At 46.1% G+C, this 23,255-nt stretch overlaps 1 protein-coding gene and 1 pseudogene across 1 annotated transcript in view; both read left to right on the forward strand.

The window, feature by feature from the left end:
• Nucleotides 1-6,128: 6,128 nt before the first annotated feature.
• LOC129079042 (U2 small nuclear ribonucleoprotein B''-like) lies at nt 6,129-6,785 on the forward strand (annotated as a pseudogene).
• A 5,151-nt stretch (nt 6,786-11,936) lies between these two features.
• PDZD2 (PDZ domain containing 2) overlaps nt 11,937-23,255 on the forward strand; it is a 203,250-nt gene continuing 191,931 nt past the window's right edge. The window contains exon 1 of the mRNA XM_054583993.1: nt 11,937-12,412. Coding sequence (XP_054439968.1) covers nt 11,937-12,412 — 476 coding nt within the window. The remainder of the gene's footprint in view (nt 12,413-23,255) is intronic.

Below are 23,255 nucleotides of genomic sequence, written 5' to 3' on the forward strand. Positions count from 1 at the left end.
ACCCAAAGCGGCTTCAACAGAAAGGGTGCTCCAGGATTCCATAGGGTCCACATGTCAGCAAGGTCCCAACTTTATTTTCCTCTCTCACTGTGCCATCCTCAAGCATCATGTTTCTCCTCAGGCTGGTAGCAAGGTGACCACAGCAATTCTAGACATCTGACCCCGGGTGGCACCCATAAGAAGAAGGACAGTCCCTTCTTGGCAGACCCGTGAGAGGCAAGCTCATGACACACTGACCAGTGTTGGGTCTCCTGCTCATTCCAGAAACCATTGCTTGCAAGGGAAGGACGTTCCCATTGATAGGTCAGGCCCCTCTTCAGAGCGGAGACACCTGCCTTCCGCAAGAGGATGAATGAATCCCTGAATGAAAGTCAGAATTCTGTTATGGAGTTAGAAAGAGGGAACAGACGCTGGGTAGACAGTCAACAGTGTCCTCTCTACCTTAAAATAAGCCGTAGAATTGGTTGCCAACTATCTAGTGATTTTCAATCAGTTTTAGCAACTTACCTTCATTCAAATAAAATCTTACCCAGAAAAATAAACAAATAAAACTGATAAAATCAGAGGAACTTTTTTTTTATTTTTTAAATAAACCTACAGAAGGTTGCGGACCTAGGATCCTGGTTTGACAGTCCCTAGTAGAGTACCTCTTGTGTTTAGGCCAAATGTTTTTCTGTTCCTTGTCTCCTTTCATCCTAAGGATGTGGTTGTAGTACGTGGGACAAGAGGCCAGCGGGGACCAGTATTTGCAGAGTCCAGGCAAGCAGGGCCATTCAAGGAAGACGGCTTGGCTGGGAGTAGCGGATTTGGGCACAAGAGACCAGAGGCGGAGATGACAGGGAGCCGGGAGGAGAAGCGGCTCCGAGTGGGCCGGTGAGCTGTTGCCCTGCAACGGGCTCGTTCGCGCTCTGCCTGCAGAGCGTGGGTGCCCCTGGCCCGCGGCTGGCAGTTGCAAGCAGGAGGCAGTGGAGGGCCTGTTGGGGCAGGGACAGAGGTGCTGGGCAGGATTGCTCCGCAAAGGGCAGACAAGGCGCCCGGGCCAAAGGCTCTCAGTGCTTCGATTTCAGATGGGGGAGGTATAGGGTTGCCACATAAAATACAGGACACATAATGAAACTTAAATATCAGATCAACAGTAACATTTTAGTATAAGCATATATCCTAAATATTGCATGGGGCATATATATACTAAGACATGCTACAATATTTGGGACATACTTATACTAAAACAGTACTTGTTTATCTGAAATTTATATTTAACTGGGCACTATATATTCTTACTTGATGAATCTAGCAACCCTACGAGGGTGGAAAATGGGGGGCCTCCTGAAACAGTAGGAAGTTAGAGCTGACTTTCTTCTCCTGGTCTCCACTCCAGGTCGTGGAGCCCCCAGCACCTCTCATTCTACGTAGCCAATAGTTTCTGAGGCCCTGTGACATCACGTTCCCTGAAAGGCTGGTTAAAAATGCCGACTATCTGAATGGCCTCCAGCAATTCTGAGGCTTGGCTCAGCCTGGGAAGACCGGTTCAGATTCTAGGTTCCTGAGGGTAAAGCCGTCACTTTGTTTATTGCACTCTATAAATATTTGTTGAATGAACGAGTGAATGAATGAGCTATTCCTCCCTGAGGACTCCATGTTGACTTAACCGGTGTTTATCTTGTGCACCCAGGACGCCCAGAAGCAGTGACGGCTCTCTTTCCATTTCTCCCCTGGTTGTGAGTCTCGTGGGAAAGGACCCGGGCGGGAGGCATGGCGAGCAGGGGGAGGGACAAGACTGGCAGGAGAGACCAAGACCAGCCGCCGTCCGGCAGGCAGGGGGCAGGGGCATTGCATGGAGAGGTAGGCCAAGTTTTTAATCACCTCCTCAGGCGAAGAGACTTGCAATTTCAAGGTGAGAACAGGTCCTCGGTTCTTTCACAGGATCCTTTAGGGTCTGACTTGGCGCAGTCTAAGTGCTCAGCTTCGCAGCGGGGGTGATTCAGAACCTGGAGTCATCCGGCCAGGGTGCTTCAAGCCTGTGGCAACACTTCAGTGGAACTTGGTGGGTGGCAGGTAATAGCCATTTCTGTCCATCTCAGTAATTCTCCAGATCAGCAGGGAGCCTGGGGACACCTGTTTCTGGCAGCACCTATCGCTGTAGGCTTAGCCACATGAAGACTAGATTTCTGTCCTAAAACTTTAAACCCATAATGGATCCAAATGGCTACGTTTCTCCCCACAGATTCATGCCCCGGTGCCTACATTGTCTCCAATACAAAGAACTCTGTAAAGGTTTGGTTTTTATGTTAAATTCCAGTTTCTTATTTTCCTGGCAAGAGGCTTTGCCTAATGGATAAGAACGTGCTTCCAATCCGGAGCAAGCTTTTGCCGAGTGATGCTGTGGACACCTAGCGCTCTGTCAGCGGAATCGCAGGTCCCCTCTCAATCTGTTCCCCCATCTGTGTCACCGTGAGGGGGGCTGCCCTAGGGCCACAGAGCCCTGGGAAATGCTACCGCTGTCTGGAATCGCAGCAGCATATGGCTCCCCAGCAGCGTCCCAGGCCAAGAAAGGTAAAGAGAACAGGGACTCCGCTGGCTTTCCCCTTCGTGACTCTGGTTCTGTCCCTCCTGTCCTACCTTGCTCCTGCTCTCTCAGGAGGTCAGTGTCTGCTGCATGGTCCCCTGTAGTTTTGTTAAATCTGGAAGGTGTCCTCGGTCCTTGGGGGTGACAGTGAGACCCCTCCCCATAACCCCGAATTTAGAAACACAGAAGTCAAGTTCCTATGTTGAGAATGAAACTAGGAAATCTACCATACATGGTTGAATAGCCAGCCCCAGGAATACCCAAGTTAAGAAATTGTCCACAGAAACGAATAGAATGTGATCATGCCCGTAATTCAGTAAATAGGAATGAACACTTACTGATGTTCTGGTATGTAGTTTGGAGAAAGAGGGCTGGGAGTTAGTACAGAGAACAGGGAGAAAAACCTCCAGGAGCCAGATATTGGCGATGCCTTTTCAGGTGTGGCCGAGTGGAGGGGAGTCTTGGTTAAGTGGGCGATTTCCCTGGCCAAGCCCTGGCTGGAGTGGCAGAGAGAGGGCCTTAGTGGCGGGGGGGGGGGGGTCCCCCTGAGCCGACTCACCCAGTTCTCCTTGTTCTGAAGTTTGCCTTCCTCTGCGCCCTGCCGGCAGGAAGAACAGGCATGGGTCAGGTCGACGCGATGGCCCTGCCCACGGTATTTCCAACGGAAAACTAATGAATGAGCTTTCTTGCTGGTAACAGTCTATCTACAATCGAGAGGCGGGGGCTCTTTCAAGGTGCAGAGAGAACCCCTGTCTCTGAGCCTGGGAGCCTGAAGGCATGGATGGTGGGAAGTCGACCAAGCGCAGGTCCCCTTGTGGCATCTCCTTGACCTACCGGGGACCCTCCTCGCCCACATCTTTTACCTATGCACCGGCCCCCACATCAACATTGACACAGCAATCACAGGATCCCCAAAGATGGTGGGCCCATCCCCCTCCTATCTCCAGACCTCTCCCCAGGGTCCCCATGGCACCGCCCAGACTTCAACCTCAATTTGATGATTTCCAGCCCAGCGCCTTTCCATCGGTGCCATCTCATCTTATTTTTCTCTCTACTTTCTTTCTCGCCCACCCCTTTTAAAACCAAGATGGAGCGCGAGTAGCGGCGGGGGCCGTTGAGGGTGCGGGGACCGAGGTCTCACGCTCTTTCACCATCTTTCCTTCTCCTTGATTCAGATTTCCTGCCTGGAAGAGGTCAGATGAGGATTCTTTTTTCTCTTTCTCTCATGGACTTGGACTTTGACTTGTCTGAGGCCTTTCCCACAGCGAGGCCTGGGAAAAGGGGATGCTTCTCCGAGCCGCACACGGGCTGAACCTTTGTGCTCTGTGATCTCTGGGTTTCCTCTGAGGATACTCTCTGCACCAGGCGCTCCAGCCCTGGGTCCTGCAAGCGGTCGGGCGGGGGAGGGAAGGGAGCAGAGGCCGGTCTCCGCACAGTTCGAGCCTTTGCCAAATTGGAGCATCTGCGGGGCCACAATGGAAACACCAGATTTCCTATCGAGCCCCACCTCCCAGGCAAGCTCGTTCTCCCTTCTGGAGACCTTGGTTCTTTCTGCTCCTCTGAAGAGCTTTTATTTGGTAGGATGTATTTCTTCTTGTCTTCTGGAAGAGCTGAACTCCGGTTATAAGCACAGTGAATATGAAAGCGCCCCAGAGGCCCCCTTCCTCCCTTGCCTTGGCATATACTCAAAATCTGATAAAGCAGTTTGGCCCATCTTTTCAGCAGTTTGTAACTTCCATGTGCTGTGAATATGCTTCTTAATGAGGCTAGCGACTCCATCCCGGACGTGCTAACTCAGCTCCAAAGTCCAGGAAAATGCTGGACCTGGAAGGAAACTTAGTAAAACCACCTCATTTGGCAGATAAGGAAACTGAGTCTCAAAGATGCTAAACAAGCCCTGGCCCAGTGGCCCAGTTGGTTGGAGCGTCATCCCGTGCACCAAACATTTGCAGGTTCAGTTCCCGGTCAGCCTAGGCTGTGGGTTCGATTGCTGATCAGAGCACATACCTAGGTTGTGGGTTCAATCCCTGGTTGGGGCACATATGGGAGGCAACTCATCAGTGTTTCTCACATTGAAGTTTCTCTCTCTGTTTCCTTTCCTCTCTCTCTCTCAAATCAATGAACATATTCTTAAGTGATAATTTAAGAAAACAAAAAGGATGCTAAATGACTTGCCCGAGGCCCTGCAGTTAACTAACAGCAGAGTGTGTTACTGGCTATTATAAATACCTGAGTCATTGTTAATTAAGATGAGGTCAGAGCCTCTGCAGTTACATGCTGAGGATTCAAATATAGTAAGTAGATTATTTACCCAAAAGCCTAAACTACCAGAGGCATCTAAAGAACACAATTGTTCTGAAAGGAATAATTGTAAAATATTGTGAAATAACTATTTTTTAAAACTCACTCCAGTGTCGTTGAAGAACTTACTGTAATGCATCCTATATGTTGATGACATGATCCGTGGGGTTGTGGATGACAGGTTGGTGGCATCCTGGCTGCCCCATCCGTACAAAGCGACAGGAAGGTCCCATTAAAATGGGCACCACCGTGGCCTCAGGGCCGTCCTGCTGCTGACACGGAAGCTGTGATTGTCTCAGCTAATCCCCCACCGGGTGGACAGCAGCTATTCCGAAGCATCGAGTTGCCAACTCACAAGTAAAATGCCCTCTTGCCCCAGTCATTATACTGGTTTAGAACGGAGATACCTAAACTCCAGAAGTAGCATTCGCCCAGAACTGGCCAGATCCTGCGTAAACAATCCTGAACTGCAGACACGCAAACTTGTTCCGGTGTCTGAAGCCACAGCAAATAGGGTTTACAATTAGGTGGGGAACAGAAATAATTCATAATATTCATTTTGGTTTTCTGGTCTCCAGCTCTTTTTCCTGCACTCATCTGAAGAAAAAAGCAGTCATCATGTTTCACGAAACTTCTACTCATTTTCATTTTTCTGTTATTTTGATAAACAGTCCATGTTTTAGGATATACAGGATCTTCAAGTACTAGATTTTAAAAGTAGCTGTCAGGTCATCTCTTTTCATTTCATTCAGTGTTTTATTTTTCCCTGCCCTTCAAGGATCATCAGACCCGGAGAGTGAAGGACCCTTGTCCTGTCTTGATGTGCATTTCTCTCATCTGTAATGTAGGAGGCTGGAAGCGGCAATCCCTGAGGTTCCTTCTAGGTCCCCACCTTCTAGAATTTACATGGGAGCGCCTCTCTCATCCCCTAACACCCCAGCATAGACCTTGGAAAGCCGCACTTTCCAGAATCCGACGTGTGCCCCCAAATGGGCGGCTTCATCACCCTTCACGCACTTTGTTCCATGCTCTTTCCCCGCAGCCCCCACGGGCTCCCCCGCATTCCTTCCTCAGCCCCGTGCAGGGCCTGGCACCGTCAGCCCTTGTTGCATGAAATAAAGGCTGGGTCTGACTCTTCTTCTGTCTCAGATGCACAGCCATCCAGTTAGTCTAGAGTCAGCCAAGTGGAGAATTAAAAATTGGCCAGTAGCTGCTCCTTTTCCAGCCTTCAGTTCTTACAAGACACCGTGCCAGCTTGAACAGTTTAAGCCAAAAGATGGATATCAGACCAAACCATACAACACCAACAATATGAATGACAAGATTAAAAAAAGACATTGAAGAGGTCCCTATATGCTCCATATTCTCGGTTTGGCCATGTGGTAGATATTGTGGCTTTAAAGACCATGAAAATGAGGGGCAAGCCTTCGTTATATTGAAAGAAATGGGTTCATCCACAGTTACCCACAAAGATATCCATTTTATGGTAAACCAATGTGAATCCAGTATTCAAAAACAGATTCTGACATAACATCTAAATAGTGTGGCACCTTTGCTGACAAAGAAAAGAAAAAAGCCAAAACTGCGGAACAGACAGCAATGGCCGCTCATAGACAAACCTGCGCAGGGAACGCCCAAGCCCACTGTGACCCAGGGAAATGCTACACCGAGCCCCTGGGTCCCTGAGTGCCCTGCAAGCTACGCTTTGGTCCTTAATAATGTACCAGAAGAGACTAACGAGAGGATGTTTTCTGTGCTGTTTAATCTGTTCCCTAGTTTCAAGGAAGTACGTGTAGTACCTGGAAGGCATGACGTTGCCTTTGTTGAATCTGAAAATAATGGACAGGCCAGGGACACTTTGCAGGAGTTGAAGTTCACACCGTCCCATGCAATGAAGATCACCTCTACCAAGAAATGACATTTGGGGTGTCATCTTGAAAGGACTTGGTGTTATTTATAGTATTTGTTTTGATAACATTTGGTCCGGCCATTGTAATAGCTGGGGGTGGGAGGAAGTGAAAGTGGAATTTTTGTGTAGGTTTTTAAAAATGACCTAGTCTTTCTTTAGCCTTAGTGAACTATGAAATAGGAAGGCCTTAATTTTGTACAAGGAACTTTTATTTATACTCTTAAAACAAAACAAAACAAAACAAAACAAAATTAGCCCGTACCTTGCTCTTCCAAAACATAAGCCAACCTAAACGAGTCATTCACGAGCATTCATATTCGCAGTTTCTCAGTCCGTTGTGGGTTTGTCTGTAACACCTGGAGTCCCATGGTAGGAGTTCATTGTATGAACTCCTGTGTGCATTTCATTCTTTGGCAGAAACATGCTCTGTTGTTTTTCTTTTTTCATTGTTGTTTTTGTGCCCCCAAATCAAAGTAGGAACTCAGTAACAGCTGCCAATTGACAGCCTGCCGATGTTGGTGAGATGGGGTCAGATGCCCTTGTTTTCTAAGGTGGGTGTGAGGGTTGGGGGAGAGAATAAGACCGTGGGGAAGCATGCAGCTCAGCAGGGGTCTCTCTTCCTCAGGCATCCTCACAGGCTCTCACCTCGGAGTCTGCGCCTGCTGTCTGAGTACAGCCTTCCCACAGATGCACTCTCTCCTCAGCCTCTCACTTTATTCAAGTCTTTTTCAGAGGAGCCTTTCCGAATCCCCCCACCCCCGCATCACTCACTAGCCTCTGACAGACCGCAGTCCTCCGCATGGTACTAATTAGCCTCTGACATTGTAGTATTTTAAGTTGACTAACTTGCCATTATTTCCTGTCTGTTTTGTTCAGGCCCCAACACGTGATAGGCACTCAATGAACATCTGTTGAATGAATGACTAGTAGATACCTAATCAACGTTGTTTTTCTTTTAAAATGTGAGCGTTTTCTAAAAGTCAAGAGGGGAGCCCAACCCAGAAGGTAGGAAAACGAGGTGAAGGTTTAGGAAGTTGGAACGTAGCGGAGGTCAGAAGAGGAGGACGACGAGAACCCAGGACAGTTTGCAAGAGGGAAGCTTGCACAAGAGGGCCTGCCGTGAATCTGGCTTTGAGGCAAGGTCAGGTCCGGGGCTTAGCCTCTGGATTTCCGAAGACTCCGGGCCCGTGCCTTTGGGCAGGCGATTGGCTTCACTTAGCTCAGAGTTCCTCAGTCTTTTCCACTCTTGTCCCCTTCTCATCCTGGAGGAAAAATTTAATTTATTTAAATTTTATTAGCTTTAAAATTAAATTTAATTTAATTCTCAAACACAGAAATTAAATACTAAGGAGTAAGATTTGTTTTTTCAGATATGATTTAGCTTTGTGGCAGGGGGGACCAGCCTTTATAGTATCTAAGACTTTTATGGCCGCCCACCCTCGAACTAGTTTTCACCCCATTGTGAGTGACATCACCCTGTTGTGAATGCGTGAGTTCGTTCAAAGGGGATCCAAGGAAGTTGGTAGATGCTCAACACAGTATTGATAAATTACCTCAGTAACAGAAGCATTTATTTTGAATGCTAAGGCTGTCAGCTTCAGGCTACTCAAAATTAAATTAAATTATCTTGGCTATTTGCTTGAAATGAGGCGCTAACTAGAAAATTATATACGATAGAGAGAAGCGAATTGGACCATGCAGTGGACCTTCACGTCCACAAATTCTGCTCACAGTTGATGTGGATTGATCTTCAGGATGAGAAGGTTTTAGGCCTTTGTGGGATCAGGCAAACAGGGATGTTGGTGTTTGTAACCATTTGCAGGTCTCTGTTCTTCTGTATCTTCTCTGGGTCAACCCTGTGGTCACTGGAACGTTTCAATGGATGTCGTGGAAGGACCATGCTTTCCATAGTATTGCTAAAGTGTGTATCTTTTCTAAAACCTGAGTCATCTCCAGTTTTTGAGATGGATGGGAATACCTCTACCTCCCTTTTTTACAGAAAGTCCCAGGAAAAAGAGTTGCTAGAATAAGGAGCTGGAAGTATTACTGGAAAATTCGCAATTATAGGTATGGAATTAAAAAGTTGTGTTGCCTATGAACATCAAAGCAAGACTGTCTTTGAGGGTATCCGTGAGCTTGAAACAATTTTTCATCTTCTGAAAACTCTGTCCCTGCCCTCCCCACATGCAGGGCCAGAGGATATACCCCTGGCAGCCATATTGGTGCCTCATGACTCTATCCCCTCGGCCATAACCGTCTGGTCCACAGATGGACAACGGCTCCAAGCTGAGCCGATTGTCTTTGCTCACCTCCAGTGCATCATCTGACAACTTTTGAGGTGCAAAGTATGGAAAACCACTCAAGGTAAACTTTATTTTTGTTTAAAGGTGTTTTTTTAGTTTAGTTTTTATCATTTTTCTTTTTTTAAGTAGGTAAGTTTTTAAAATATAATTTATTCTCAGGATAGCTATGGTCTTTCAGACCGAGAGGAGGTCAGCACGGCACGCCACCCAGGAGAGCTGAAGCCAAGGCCAGGGTTGCTGTGGGGAGCTAGAGCATACTCTTCCCCAGCCTGGCCCCTCTTCCTTCTACTGAACAATTCTTTTTCTTGGCCCCATGGCTTTTTGCCCCTCGGTTAACACACCCAGTAGAATATTGCCATCTACAATCCCTAGATCACAAGTTAATAGTTCTCACCACCACACACTTGAGACTAGACTCTTGCTCTCTAGGCCCCAGTACTCACTTCTCAGGACAGAACTCTGTTCCAGCTTGTACGAGATGCCCAGCTCCGACTCCCGCGCCAGGGGCTGGGGGCTTATATCACATGAGCATGGCTGCCTGGAGGCACCTTTGTCCATTCTGTTAAGAGAGTTGCCATAGATGTAATACACACTAGTTTCCATTTATTTAGGTATCTCCCCACTAGACTAGGAATTCCTTCAGGACAAGGAATTTGCCTTATTGACAGTATATTCCCAGTGCCAAGGTCTGGCTCTTAATTGAGATTCAATAAATATGTATTGAATGAATACAAGTTGACTTCAGGAACACAAATTCTCTTTTGCTCTGAAGTTTGGTTTTCTTCAATCAGATTTATTTAAAGAGTATCTCGTCCAAAATATTTACTGTTTTCATATGCATGGAACCATTGGAGCTGAGACTAATACCTTGAATCACAGACCCTTAAAATTTAAATTTAAAGGCTCTTTTAAAAAATCGTTTTAAGTCATTGAGAGCATGCAAGGTGATAGGCACTGTGCTAGGGTAGGGAGTATGTTGCTGAATACAACTTGGTCACTGTATTTTAGGGTCTGTCCATGGAGTTGGAGGGGCCTTAGAGTTCATTTAGCCTAACTTTCTCATTTTACAGATGAGGAAAAGGAGACTCAGAGAGGTTGCTAGGCCCGATGGAAAATGCTTTCATTTATTCATAAGATTTTAATATGTCTGTGTGGCATTACTTTTCAGTGAGAGGTGTTACTTATTTTGGCCAAAGGGAACATTCTATTTTTGTGCATTTATGGATTATCTTTTCTTTGCTTTTGCATTTCTTTTTAATAGGCATGTGATTATGTAGATGATGTTTGCTAGGCTTCTGATTTATTTGGAACCCATTAATAGCTGGCACTCAAGTTCTTCGGAAAATCAAAACTTACAATACTAGACGTTTCTTTACAGTTACTGAGTAATAAGGTTATTTATTATTGACGTGGCTTCTGACACCTCTCCCATTTATTATTATTTCTTGTTAAATCATTTCCTGAGAAGGCGAAGAATGTTTTCCATCTTCGATGGCCCAGTTTATATTGACTTTGGGGGAAAGTGAAGTTCAGAGAAAAGAGTGAAAGGGGTCATTTTTCTGCACTGACAGGGAATGGAGGTGAAAATTTTCTTTGGTGGAGAGGACGAACTGGTAATGAAATTCAATTAGCCTTTCACTCGGGGGACAGTGGCGGGCTAAGCATTGTGCCAAATTCAGTGGGGGAAGACGGCACTGGCCTCCTGTGGCAGCTGACCCTGCAGCCAGTGAGCGCGTCGCTGCTCCAAGTCGCGCGTTAAAGCACACGTCAGGGAGCAGCCGAGCCCTCTCACCCAGAAGCTTGGAGAGACATTTCTCTGGAGGAGAGGGCTTTGGATTGGCCTAAGGGTAGCTTGGTTTTAACAGTTTTCCCAAGGAAAAGAAGAGAGGAGCCTGAGGAGCCTGAGAGCGGTGGGTGCCAAGGGACAGCGTTCCCTGTGGCTCTGCACGATGGCAGGTGGAGCCCACGGCTCAGCTCAGGGCTGGTGGGGTCCTTGGGCCGAGCATGAGTCTCTCTGTGCTGTTGCCTGGCTCCTCCTCCTCTTAGCACTGTGACAACATAGTTCTGGATCGGAGAGCCTTCTCGTGTATGCAGCTGGACAGATCAAGGCAAAGGGAGATAGATTTCAACTTCCCAGGAATGTAAGGTCTTAACTACGTCCGGACCCCTCTATGATTTTCTAAGGAGTCTTGTCACGTAGTCTTCTGATTGGATGTGGGCTTGATAGGGGTTGACCTGGCAAAAGTCATCTCATTTACCTGTCAATCAGGGAAACTTCCTGGAGAAGATCAGTGTTCCAGAGGTTTCTATGGGAGGGAAGGGGGTGTGTGTATGTGTGTCCATTTCTCTGTCTCTGTGTGTGTCTGTGTATACTGGGTGGAGGGAGCCACGCTGGGGAATGGGTAGAGGCATTAGGCTTCTGGCCCAGAAAGCAAACGTTGCCCTTCTGTAATACAAGAGGCCGTGTGTTCTATGTCAGAAGGCTCACTGTTGTGACTAGAAGGGATTTTTTGTTTTCTCCTCTTCCAGGTGTGAATGAATCCAAGCAGGTCATGCTGTGGCGGATGAAGGGATATACCATTTCCGGGTCATTTGCACGGGCCCCGCTGTGATGTGAACAGAGCAAAGCCTTGCTGGGCGCTTCCTCCCTTCTGTCGTTGAGCACTCCAGGCCTGGCCTGGCCTCCTGCTGCCAAGGCCAACGGCCCGCATCACACCGGCATCCCTCGTCTGCAAGCCTGGACATGAATACAGGCAAAGCCGATGACAGCCAGGGTTCCCAAGGGACGTGGGGCCCCATGGGGCCCGGCCCCCAGGAGCAGGTCTTCTCATGATGCTGGAGTCCGGGAGTGAGCACCATGCCCATCACCCAGGACAATGCCGGGCTGCACCTGCCCCTGCTCTGCCGGTGGCTGGAGAACAGCGTGCGGGAGGGCGGGGATGGGCCGGAGCAGCGGCTGTGCCAGGCGGCCATCCAGAAGCTGCAGGAGTACATCCAGCTGAACTTCGCCGTGGATGAGGGTGTGGTCCGCCCCGACCACAGCCCCCCGGGGATGGAGATCTGTACTGTGTACCTCTCCAAGGAGCTGGGGGACACAGACACTGTGGGCCTCAGTTTTGGGAACATCCCTGTTTTCGGAGACTATGGAGAAAAGCGCAGGGGGGGCAAGAAGCGGAAGACCCACCAGGGCCCCGTGCTGGACGTGGGCTGCATCTGGGTGACGGAGCTGAGGAAGAACAGCCCGGCCGGGAAGAGCGGGAAGGTGCGGCTGCGCGACGAGATCCTCTCCCTGAACGGGCAGCTGATGGTCGGCGTGGATGTCAGCGGGGCCAGGTGAGTGGGCGGTTTCCTTCGACACTGAACTTTCACACATGCCCAGGTGAGTTTTGTCCTAAAAGTGGTGAGGAGCAGCGAGGGTTCTGCAGAGAACCCAGTGTACCTCTCTGCTCCACGGCCAACAGTCTCCTCGATTCCCTCTCGTAAGCAGAGATTTCAGGGGTCCACACATCGGCTGCCCGCCCACCCTGCCAACATGATTAATCGTCCATGCTATTACTTGCGATTATACCGTGAGGCAGTCTTTTGGGCAGATCATTCTGTTCCTTCTCTTCAGTTTGATTTTGAATTCAAAACTGCCTTAGGTGACGTTATGGGTTGAACTGTGTTGCCCCAAAATGTATAGGCAGAAGGCCTAATCCCTGGTACCTCCGAATGTGACCTTATTTGGAATTAAGGCCGTAGCACATACCATTACCTGAGATGGGGTCATATGGAAGTAGGATGGGCCCCTGAGCCAATGTGACTAGTGTTCTTATAAAAACAGCAAAGACATGCATACAAGGCGAAGGCCATGTCATTTTGCCACAAGCCCAGGAACTACTGGAAGCTGGGACCGGGGCCCGGGGCTTGTCTTTCCCTGTCACCTCAGAGGGAGCATGGCTCTGCCAACACCTGGATCTTGGACTTTTAGCCTCCAGAACTGAGAGATGATAAATTTCTGTTGTTTAAGCCATTCAATGTGTGGTCCTTTTATGGCAGCCCTAGAAAACTAATGCATGTGATGTTTCGACCCCGCCACCTATGGCTGGTCAGCTTTTCTCTGGGGCTCCTCCCTGACAAGAGTTGCCATGGAAGCTGTAGAGCTCTGTGCATGTTTTTGGAAGAGGACACTGAAAGTCATGTGTGTGCGCACGGTGGGAGGAGCAGGTGCAAAATGTGGAAGATGAGGTCATGGTTTGCTCATTTTAAAAATTAGCTGAGAGTCCATTTGAAGAGTGTATCCCTGGGGAGACGACCGGGTTCACAGCCGTGGGTCTGACATCCGTCTGCACCCCAGAACTAGTTCCAAAGCTAAAACTGGGACTGCCCCACAGTTCCAGGCCCTGTTCCTGGCTGCTGGCTGGCTGAGGCTCCCGAGGTCCGCAGCCTGCCTCTGGGCTTCCCCCGTGGCTCCGACGGCCCCTCGTTGTCCTGAGTGGTGACAGCATCGCCCTGGAGTGAACTTCTAGAGGACTTTTTGGGATGAGAGGGATTGTAGTTGTGTCTGATGTCACATGCTCCATTTTGCAGGCCTAGCTGAGTGTTTGCTTGTGAGCTCTATCCCACCTACTCTGGGAAGATGAGACTTTCTGGAATGTTCTATTCTGTTTGGTGCAGGGAGAACTGGGAAAGCTTTTTTCGATTAGTTCCTCCAAATACTTTATAACCACAGTCTGTCCCTCCCTCCGCTAGCTTTCTATAAGTAAACCAGATCTGTTCCCGGAGGACAGATTGTTCCAAATTGGTAACTCAATGTGGAATTAATTAAAACGCAACCCACACACCAAAAACAAGTAGCCTTTTCTGAAAAATAAAAGGGCCCGTGTTTCACTTAAAATATATTTTTCAGGATGTGACCCTTGACTGGACTTTCTTGTACGTTAATAAACTTGAGCAGGACATAGTGCAAAGAACACGCCTCAGAGAGGTGGGTCTGGTTTCCAGACCCGCTTATTGGCCGTGTGACAGGGCAAGTTCCTCAGCCACAGGAGGCTGAGGCTGTTTCCCCAACAGGGTCCATTAGTGGATGAGATAAGATGATTTATATAATGTACTGAATATGCATCTGGCACACGCGTGCTATTCCATCAAAGGTAGCTATTAACACCCCACCTGGTTGGCTTAGATGACCTGAACCCAGGGCTCAGCCTGCAGCAGAGGAAATGGCTTTCAGTATGAGGGTCAGAGAAGAGCCTCCAACTCTGGCAATTCCGTCAGCAGAAAAGAGAATAATCTTCAATCCAGAAGCCAGTGTGATATTCCAATCTTGAGCAACCAGTATGGCGTGGGCACCAGCCAATTGGGAAGAAGGCTGGCACGTGCAAGGACAGGGCACTGGGCTGGTCAGAGGGCCTGGGGCTCAGGGCGATTAGCCACCCAGAAGCCTCCCATCTTGGGCAGATTAGCTGAAGATCAGCCCAGGCCAGGAGTAACCTTTAGCACAGTACCCACTGCCTTTAAATTGTGTGTAAAATTAAATTTAGGGTTGTTGCAAGCTCAGACTCCGGTTACCCATGGCAACCTTGACTTCTCTCTAGGTTATAGCAGATTTTAAACAGAGTGTCAAGAAGCTTCTGGAAGGTGTTACTTGGAGAAATGATGGCAGGTAGCAGTACAGATCGAAGAAAGGAAGAATTACCAATTATAGCTCCACAGCACGGTCTCTGGGGCCATCCCGCACGAGGCCCTGCCTGTCTGAGGGTGCCCGAGGTGCCGGCGCCCCCTTCAGGACTGCACCTGTGGGGAGAAGCGGCCACCACGATGACCTGGAGATGCTCGCACCGGGTTAAATTATGTTCCACTTGCTGTTTAAGAAGCTAGAGAAACACGTCCTACACTGTAGAAAGACTTCCATTATAGAAGGTTAAAAAGGAAAACAAGTTTCAACATTTAAAATTCAGTTATCTGGAAAACCTGTCACGTGGAACAGCCGGTTCCCCGAGGACGCCGTGTAAATGAAGCATCTCTGTGCCCACTTCATCCTTCTCGGCCTGCTGCTGCCACGTGCTGTTTCATGTCATGACTTGGGTTCTGGGCGGTACCCCGGGCGCATCCCAGGCTCCTGTTTTCTCGTTGTCCTGAGGAGGAAACTGAGGCTCCAGCAGGTAGTTTCCTGGGGTCAAGTTATCTTCTGAAGAGAAGAGTAAGGACTAGAATTCAGGGCCTCCAACTCAAAACTTTCAAACTTTCTCTTCAACACTGCAAAGAGAAACCAATGAAATTAGGATAGTTTGGGGTTTTTTTTAAACAACTTACTGTTCACAGTAAAAACAAATAGAAAGTCAAGATTTTCTACATATTCTCTACATATTTTTCTATCCCCATCCTTAAGTGGATGGTAGAGCCACTGAGAACCTGTCTCCTCGATAAGGGTGTAACTTGTCGCAGCTAAAAGTGTGATGGTGCTTGACCTGGGCGGTGGGAGCTTGCTCTCTGCTCTGCTCTCCAGAGGCGTCCTGGGCTGGGCCCCGGGCGATCTCCCGCCCACGCCTGCCATCTTGTGGTTGAAGTCAGCTGAGCACAGTGCGAGAAAGTGCTGGGCGTTTTGGTCAGGTTCATCATTCATTAGGCTGTGTGGGTTTTTCAACTGCGCTGTTAGGATCATGGTTTTGGCCTTCAGAGCCGTCCTAGAATGGCAACACCGGAGCCTCTGAGTAGAGAGTATCTCGGACACCATCCCTGCCTCTGGGTGCTGGTGTCCTCGCGCTGCCCCCAGGAAGTGCCCCATCCCCGTGCCCCCCCGTTGCATCCCCTCCTGACACGCACAGCCTTCAGGTGCCCTGCAGGCAGATGAGTAGCTGACCTGATAGACCCCCAGTGCTGAGGTCTCCGTGTTGGGTGTTGGAGGGAAGTCCCTCCTCGCCCAGTCCAACTAAGCCTCTGAACCAGGAAGCCTCCAGAAAGCGTGAGTGGCCAGACGATGTCAAACACCACGCCGGCCAAGGGGGTGCATTCTTTCAGAGGCCTGGCAACTCTGACACACCCTCACGGGCAGCTGGCCGCTTCCAGAGTCGCCTTGCAGCGTCCACGCGTTCTCACGAGAGAAGAGATTCCATAACAGGAGCCACTTTCCAGGACTTAAACTGCGTTGAGGTTGTAGTGCGCCATCTGCAGATGCCCTTTAATTTCACCCCAGTGACCTGCCTCCCCTCGGCCCTCTCCCCCCAACCCCGATCCACACCACTGGTGACTGACCAGCGTGCGGGATGGAAAACCCAAATATCCCACTTAAGACACTCGCTTGAAACTTTTCACACCGCTTTAGGGAACTGTTGTCATTGTAATTATAAACCATGAAAAGGAAAAAGATAAAAACTTAGTGCGATTATAGTGTTACAGGCCTGACTTCATACCCTTCACTCCCAGGCCATTTTCAGAAATCTTGACGTCTACCTCAAATTTTTTTTATGTCCAGTGTTAAATTAGGTGCTGTGGATTCTTATTCTCTTGTTTTGAGCACCAGATGCCCTCTAATGACTCTTGAAGTTTTCTTTTCCAAAAGGTCACTGGGCTCCAAGCTTCCGCCCTTGCCCCTGCCTGTTCCCCGTAGCGGAGGCAGATGGCCACACGGCCTGGCATCACTGCCCCTAATCAACCTGTTGGCCATGCCTGGGGGTTAAAAGACCTGAATTCCTGTCTTGTGGTGTTTGATCACGGGTAGCTGCCTCCTTCTGCAGGGGAATAAAATCTGTTATTTTCAGGACACAAGTATGTATATATGCATACATCTTTCATGTAATTCATAATAAAACATAGGCTTTACACAGATACAGATTTCTTCATGGGACTCTTCCCTGAAGTGTGATCTTCCCCAAAGGTGTTTGAGGGTGTGTGTGTGTCAGTTACACTAGGTGTGAAATGGCAACGGGGAGGTGACTGGTGGGGGCTTTTTGGATGACAGGGCTCGCCAATGTTGGCACGCCGGGTCCGGTACAAATAACGCCCCTTTTCATTACAAAATCTTTTACTACACAGTCATAAGCATGTAATTCTGTAACATAACAGTATCATACTCAAGCAAACCGTATGACATTTTAGGTGAAATGTTCAAATTAAAACTACAATTAATTATACCCATATTGTTACCCTGCCAACCACACTCAAGCAGGCGTTACTTTTGCCGGACCCTGTATACAGAGCAATACTCTAAAATGTGGATCTCCGGGTTCTTTGCCTCTCCCAGCCACAGAAGCCTGGATGCAGGGCCATTGATGACTAATAGCTGACTGATCCTGCATCTACCTTGTTCAGGGCTCTTTCTCCACCAAAGGATGGTTCTGTCATTTACAATGTCTTTGGACTTAAATTCAAGCATTGCCTTTCGGGGCTTGAAGGAAGAGAGGGGGGTGGGCTGTTTTCATCCCTGGCGTCTACATTTGCTCAGCCCTTTCGGCTGGATTTGCAGGTTATTCCACTTAACCTGGGCTGGGATTCATTAAGAAACTTTTGGACTTTGGGATCACAGATCTATTTTCACAAATGTCCCTGAAGGAGGCCTGAGCTATTATGGGGGCAAGGGAGGTAGTGTCCTCCTTAAAAATTCAAGGTCTGGGAAGAGCAGGTCCCTGTCGAATTGTATGGCGAGTCTTGGGGTCTTTCTCTGCCACAAAAGTGTTACGCAGTGCGGCTGTCGATCTCTGTGAAGTCCTGTCTGAGCCAGCAGAGCAGCGGAGAGGACGTGGATGGCGGTCGACAGAAATGGTTTATGCTCTAGAAAGTGTGTTGTCCAAGCAGGAAGCCCAAGAAGATCCATGGGGTAAGGGGGAAGAATGAAGAAATTCAGCTTGACTAATAGTCTAGTTAGGGATGGCCACTAGTACCCTCACTCTGTATGTCAGAGCGCCCCGTGTCCTGTGCGGCACACAACGTGTCCTGACAGAGGACGGGGCCATCCACCATGTCCCCCGATCGGTAATTCATTTTTTACTTATTTCGTGTTGCCTCACTCAGTGAAGTAGGTTTATGGATGAAATTCTTTCATTTTAACTAAATTAGCTTTTACCAAAGAGATGGATAAACTAAAATTCTTGAGGGGGGGGGAAGGGATCAACATATTATTGTATTAATTATATTAATTAGATATTATTTATATATTATATTTCAAATGTTATATGTATATTGTTAGATATTAATTATATATTAATGTATTTATAATCACATATAGTAGATACTTAATATATTATTAATACAATAGTGTCAATTCTTTTTATCCCTCAGGAACTTTATTTTTTATTTGGTAAGTGTTAATTCTATCTATGCAACATAATTAACTGATACACATTGATTATATTGATGATATAATAAAGCCATGAGAAAGTGGCTGTGCTGACCCTCTTCTTACCACTGGTATGTGTATGGACACATTATGAGGTCAGACGATGACAATTTATTCAGATTGACAAGAAGACAAAAAAATAAAATTCGAAGTTATGAAAAGACAATGGGAAATATAAACTCCCAGCCTCTCTCATTAAAGAGAAAGCTCACCCATAACCCTAGACCGTGCCTTGAGATCATACTTCAGGATGGCTTGAGGCTGTCATCATTAGCAAGATGTTCAAAATCTAACCTTTCACAACATGAACACAAATAGTTTTAAATGTTTGGGTAATGTTCAAAATTATACAGTACTAAATTTAGTTCAGAACTGTACTAAACTGAATACTTAAGAACCTATCTGGAACTTTACTTAATTGCTTAAGACCTGTCCCCCCCCCCAAAAAAAGTCGTATACCATTAGAAAATCACTCATTCTTACTGATGTAAAAATAGCTGAAATAATGCATGGAAAACAATATAGCTCCAAAACAAAATGCCTGATTTTGTCAGCAAATTCTGCTGGAAGAGGCACAGAAACATTGCTGAAGTTTTCAATAAACAGCATGCAGGGTGGGAGGTTTGCTAGGAAATTGGAGGAAAGGACTGCTGTTTCTCACTGGTTCCAAGGAAGGCACGGCAGGCCCTTGAACAGCGTTGTCTACTTCCAAGCCATTTCATAATGGTGATGCGATGCCTCAGCTTAACTCTCATCATATTAATTAGCCTACGGCAAAAACTGGCTTCATCGTACATCGTTTCACCTAAAGTCCCAGAACCTATGGATGACATTAACTGATTTTTTTACCGTCTTACTGATTTTTTTATTATTTATAGGAGAGATTTATTTGAAGAAAAATTACTATATAAAATCTTAATTTCCAATCATACAGTGGTAGATTTGACATAATGCATCATGAAAAAATTTAAAATCCACATAACGCACAAGTACTGCACATTTTGATCACTACATCATTGGCTGATAAGCAAACTGTACAGAACACCTTCATGTCAGCCAAGACCACTGCTTAATTCTGTTTTGATAATGAAATAGGACACCTACTTATTTGTGAATCACTAAAGAAAAGAGACACCAGAAAAGATATATTTCCAAAAGTCAATAACTTTGTTAGTTAAAATAGTGCCTTATGGGAAAATTATATTAGGTAACAGCTGTGTTGACTGGAATAAAAAGAATTCCGAGTAAGTTTACAAAAATAGGCCAGAACATGAAATTGATTCACCACATTGGTCCCAGGAAAGATAATGCAGCAAAGATGCAAAAGACAGAAACGCCAGCACTATCAAAGAATGTCATCAGTATGGTTCCTCTTATAAAAATAAGACTTTCAACATGAGTACAATTTTTACTCTGTAATAAGATGGGAGATGATTGTGAAAAAGTTCCACAACTTGGAGGTCTGCTGTCTGTCTTGAGGCACAGCATCTAACAGAGGAACTGAACTTAGAGATGGCTGTGTTTTTCCTTCTACAAAAAAAAGACAGGCATTTCATTCGCCCACCTTGTGCCTGAAAACAAGTGGTTTTCAGTGGCTTGTGACCTGCTTTCTGGAGGTCACAAACAAAAACAGGACACACACACCCTGGCTCTCCAAGGTAAAGACGACATTGTAACAACAAATAAGAAAGTGACTACTGCCTATGAAAAGAGCATTTTCAAAATGGATTTTTGGAAATTGGGAATGTTCTCATATGTCTCTGATTTTTTAAACAAAAAAGGCTGTTTGCCAACAAAAAGTTTCACAGGCATATTTGAAACCTTGAGAGAAAATTTTGTATTTTTTTTAAATCTTCCAAAGAATTTTAGAGACTTTATATGTTAAAAGACTATTTTAAAAGGTAGCACCTTTCAATGACTTTTCAAGAAAAACTCAACCAGGTTGAAAATTGACACAAAGTGGTGTGTGGGGTTGATAAATAAATACATGGGTGTGCAAAAGTAGGTTTACAGTTGCACTGTGACATTCTCGAGTTAATAAAGCTATTGTGATTCTCGTAATCTGCCTTTTTTTCATGCAAACAACTGTGACCCTAATTTTGCCCACCCCTGTGTTATGGTTGATTAAATGATTCCACTGGCCTGCCTCTTCCATTTGGGTCTACCTGCCCATGTGAGCTGTCTTCAGCTATGGCAGCCCTTGCAACAACATTCATTTATTTTGAACTTTAAAACCCAAAGTGTTAAGCCAAGTTTTTAAAAACCTTGAAGTAGCCCTGGCTGGTGTGGCTCAGTGGATTGAGTGCTGGCCTGCGAACCAAAGGCTCGCTGGTTTGATTCCTAATCAGGACACATGCCTGGGTTGTGGGCCAGGTCCCCAATAGGGGGTACACAAGAGGCAACCACACATTGATGTTTCACTCCCTCTCTCCCTCCCTTCTCCTCTATAAAAATAAATAAATAAAATAAAAAATCTTGAAGTATATTTAACTACATAGTTTTTCCTTAAAAAAACCCAGACAATTCACTTTATATTATTTTTTTTAGTAAAGCATAAAAAAACTCTATTATTTTTTAGTAAAGCACTTCAGGTTAAGTGTATCTATTTTAAATACTTTTTTCATATGGTTAATAATGCATATACTGTATTAATACAATGGTACGTGCAAATATATATGTAATGGAAGTGCATGCTCATTTTTTTTTCCTTTTTTTTTTTCTGAGAGGAATGAGAAACTCACATTTTTAGAGTAGTCATCTGTAGGTATAAAGGCTAGCCTTGTCTCCCTAAGGAAATGTCTCATTTGGGATTTTGGAGATCTAGATGTTTCTCATCCACCCTGTGCCCACTCCTGGCTCTCCTGAGGGCTGGTGTCCTCGGCCCCACACACTGGATGTGCTTCCTAAGTTCTTGCAGTTCCTCCTCGCTTGTTTTCTAGGGGACCTCTGAGTGCGCACCGGGGAGTGTCCCACCAGACATGCCACTGAGTACAGACCCGCCAGCTCCCTCCTCTCACTACTGTTGCCAACTGCCTGCTCTCTGGGCCCTTGGGTGAGCTCCCCTTGGCTCACTAGGCTTCAGCTTATTTCTTCCCAGGCAACATAGTTACAAAGCTGGTAGTTCATTCCTGCTGCACCCAGTCCCCATCAGCCCTAATCTCTCTATTTCATTGGCAACATTAAAACAACATTGAAAACAGCATTGTAAAGGAAAAAATGGCTTGTGGTTCTACTACACTAATTCTCAATTTAATTTTTCTACAGCAAGATATAATCTGTGACCATGCAAACCGCCATCCTAATGCTATAGATTTAATTTTATCTCATCTATGTTCATCTGCAAAATATATATATTTTAGACTACCTTTCTTAACAGTTCTTTTCACTGGAAAGAAATGCATGCACAGGGCAAAGCATTCGCCTGTGACTCCAAGGGCGGTGAGGGTGAGTCTCCTCAATTCAGACCCGGTTGCCCAGTCCCTGGCACCAGCTGCACTACTCCAGGGCCGCACTCTGCGGCCAGTTCGGGGGTCTTTCCAAGGATCCTCTAAGCATATCCAGGTTCTCTGTGTTACTTCTCTTGTACACAGGTAGGGACACACTATTCACACTATTCTACATCTTAATTTAAAAAAAAAAAAACTTAAAAACCCACCATAGAGACTATTTCAAATCAGAAGTACATGTCACTTCACTCATTGTTTTTAATAGCTGTATCATATTCCACCGAAGGGTCCTAATTATTTTTTTAACCGGTCACAAGTTGATGGGCATTTTATGGTCGTCTCTTTTGCTATGCCAGCAATTCTATAATAAATTTTACATTCCTGTAAAGGATAGGTTCCTTCAAATGGGATCTTCAAACAAATCAGGTTTTAAATTTTCACCCATGTGGCAAATGGCTGCACCGAAAAAGTTACACTAATTTGTATCCCCACTGACGTACATAAAAGTGCTGTTTTCTCACAGTTCCACCAATACCATAGGAACACTTTTAAAATATTTAATAACAATACAGGCAAAATTCTGTTATCCTTTTTTACTTAACGCATACATAAAAGTGCTGTTTTCTCACAGTTCCACCAATACCATAGGAACACTTTTAAAATATTTAATAACAATACAGGCAAAATTCTGTTATCCTTTTTTACTTAACGCATTCATATATCCCCCCTTATTAAATTAGTTGTGATAGGCACAATCATCACTAATAATGTAGGTAAGATGCTCATTCTACTGCTCCCAGTTTTTCATTACTATGCATGATACTATGTGTAAATGCTTGAGACCATGACTCTATTTTTCCCTTTGAATCATGCTCGTAGGACAGATTTCCTGAAATGACAGTACTGTGTCAAAAGACATATCGCTAAGTTACTTTTCACAAATGGTTTCACCAAGTTACGCTCTCACCAAACATGTACAAGTGCCAGTGCACCAGGACCATTCCCGGGTTGGACACTAGAGGGTGGGACAAGAGGAGGCTCGCAGTTGTTCGTGTGGAACAGAATACAGTAATTAATAAATACTAACACAAGAATAAAGTGTATCTCGCATGTTCACAACTGTAAGCCTACCTTTGTCCCACCCTGTATAATTTAAAGTTATATTTAATGAGTAGAAATATGGTTCACCTTTATGGTTTAATTTGTATTCATTTTATCAGGATGTTTGACCATGTTCCCCAAGTTTTTCACCCTCTTTTATTTTACCTCTTGTCTAAATAATCTGTTCTTGTCTTTTATCCACTACCTGTTGGGGTCCTAATCTTTAGCACTTAGATGTTACAGATCTCAATCATTTTGCCCTATGTGGTTAATCTTTTAAAAGGTTGTGGTTACCACTGTAAAGAAGTTTTGACTA

This window comes from Pteronotus mesoamericanus, unplaced genomic scaffold, assembly GCF_021234165.1.
Source record: "Pteronotus mesoamericanus isolate MK-2021 breed Mesoamerican mustached bat unplaced genomic scaffold, CSHL_Meso_final contig_75, whole genome shotgun sequence".
Classification (NCBI taxonomy): domain Eukaryota; kingdom Metazoa; phylum Chordata; class Mammalia; order Chiroptera; family Mormoopidae; genus Pteronotus; species Pteronotus mesoamericanus.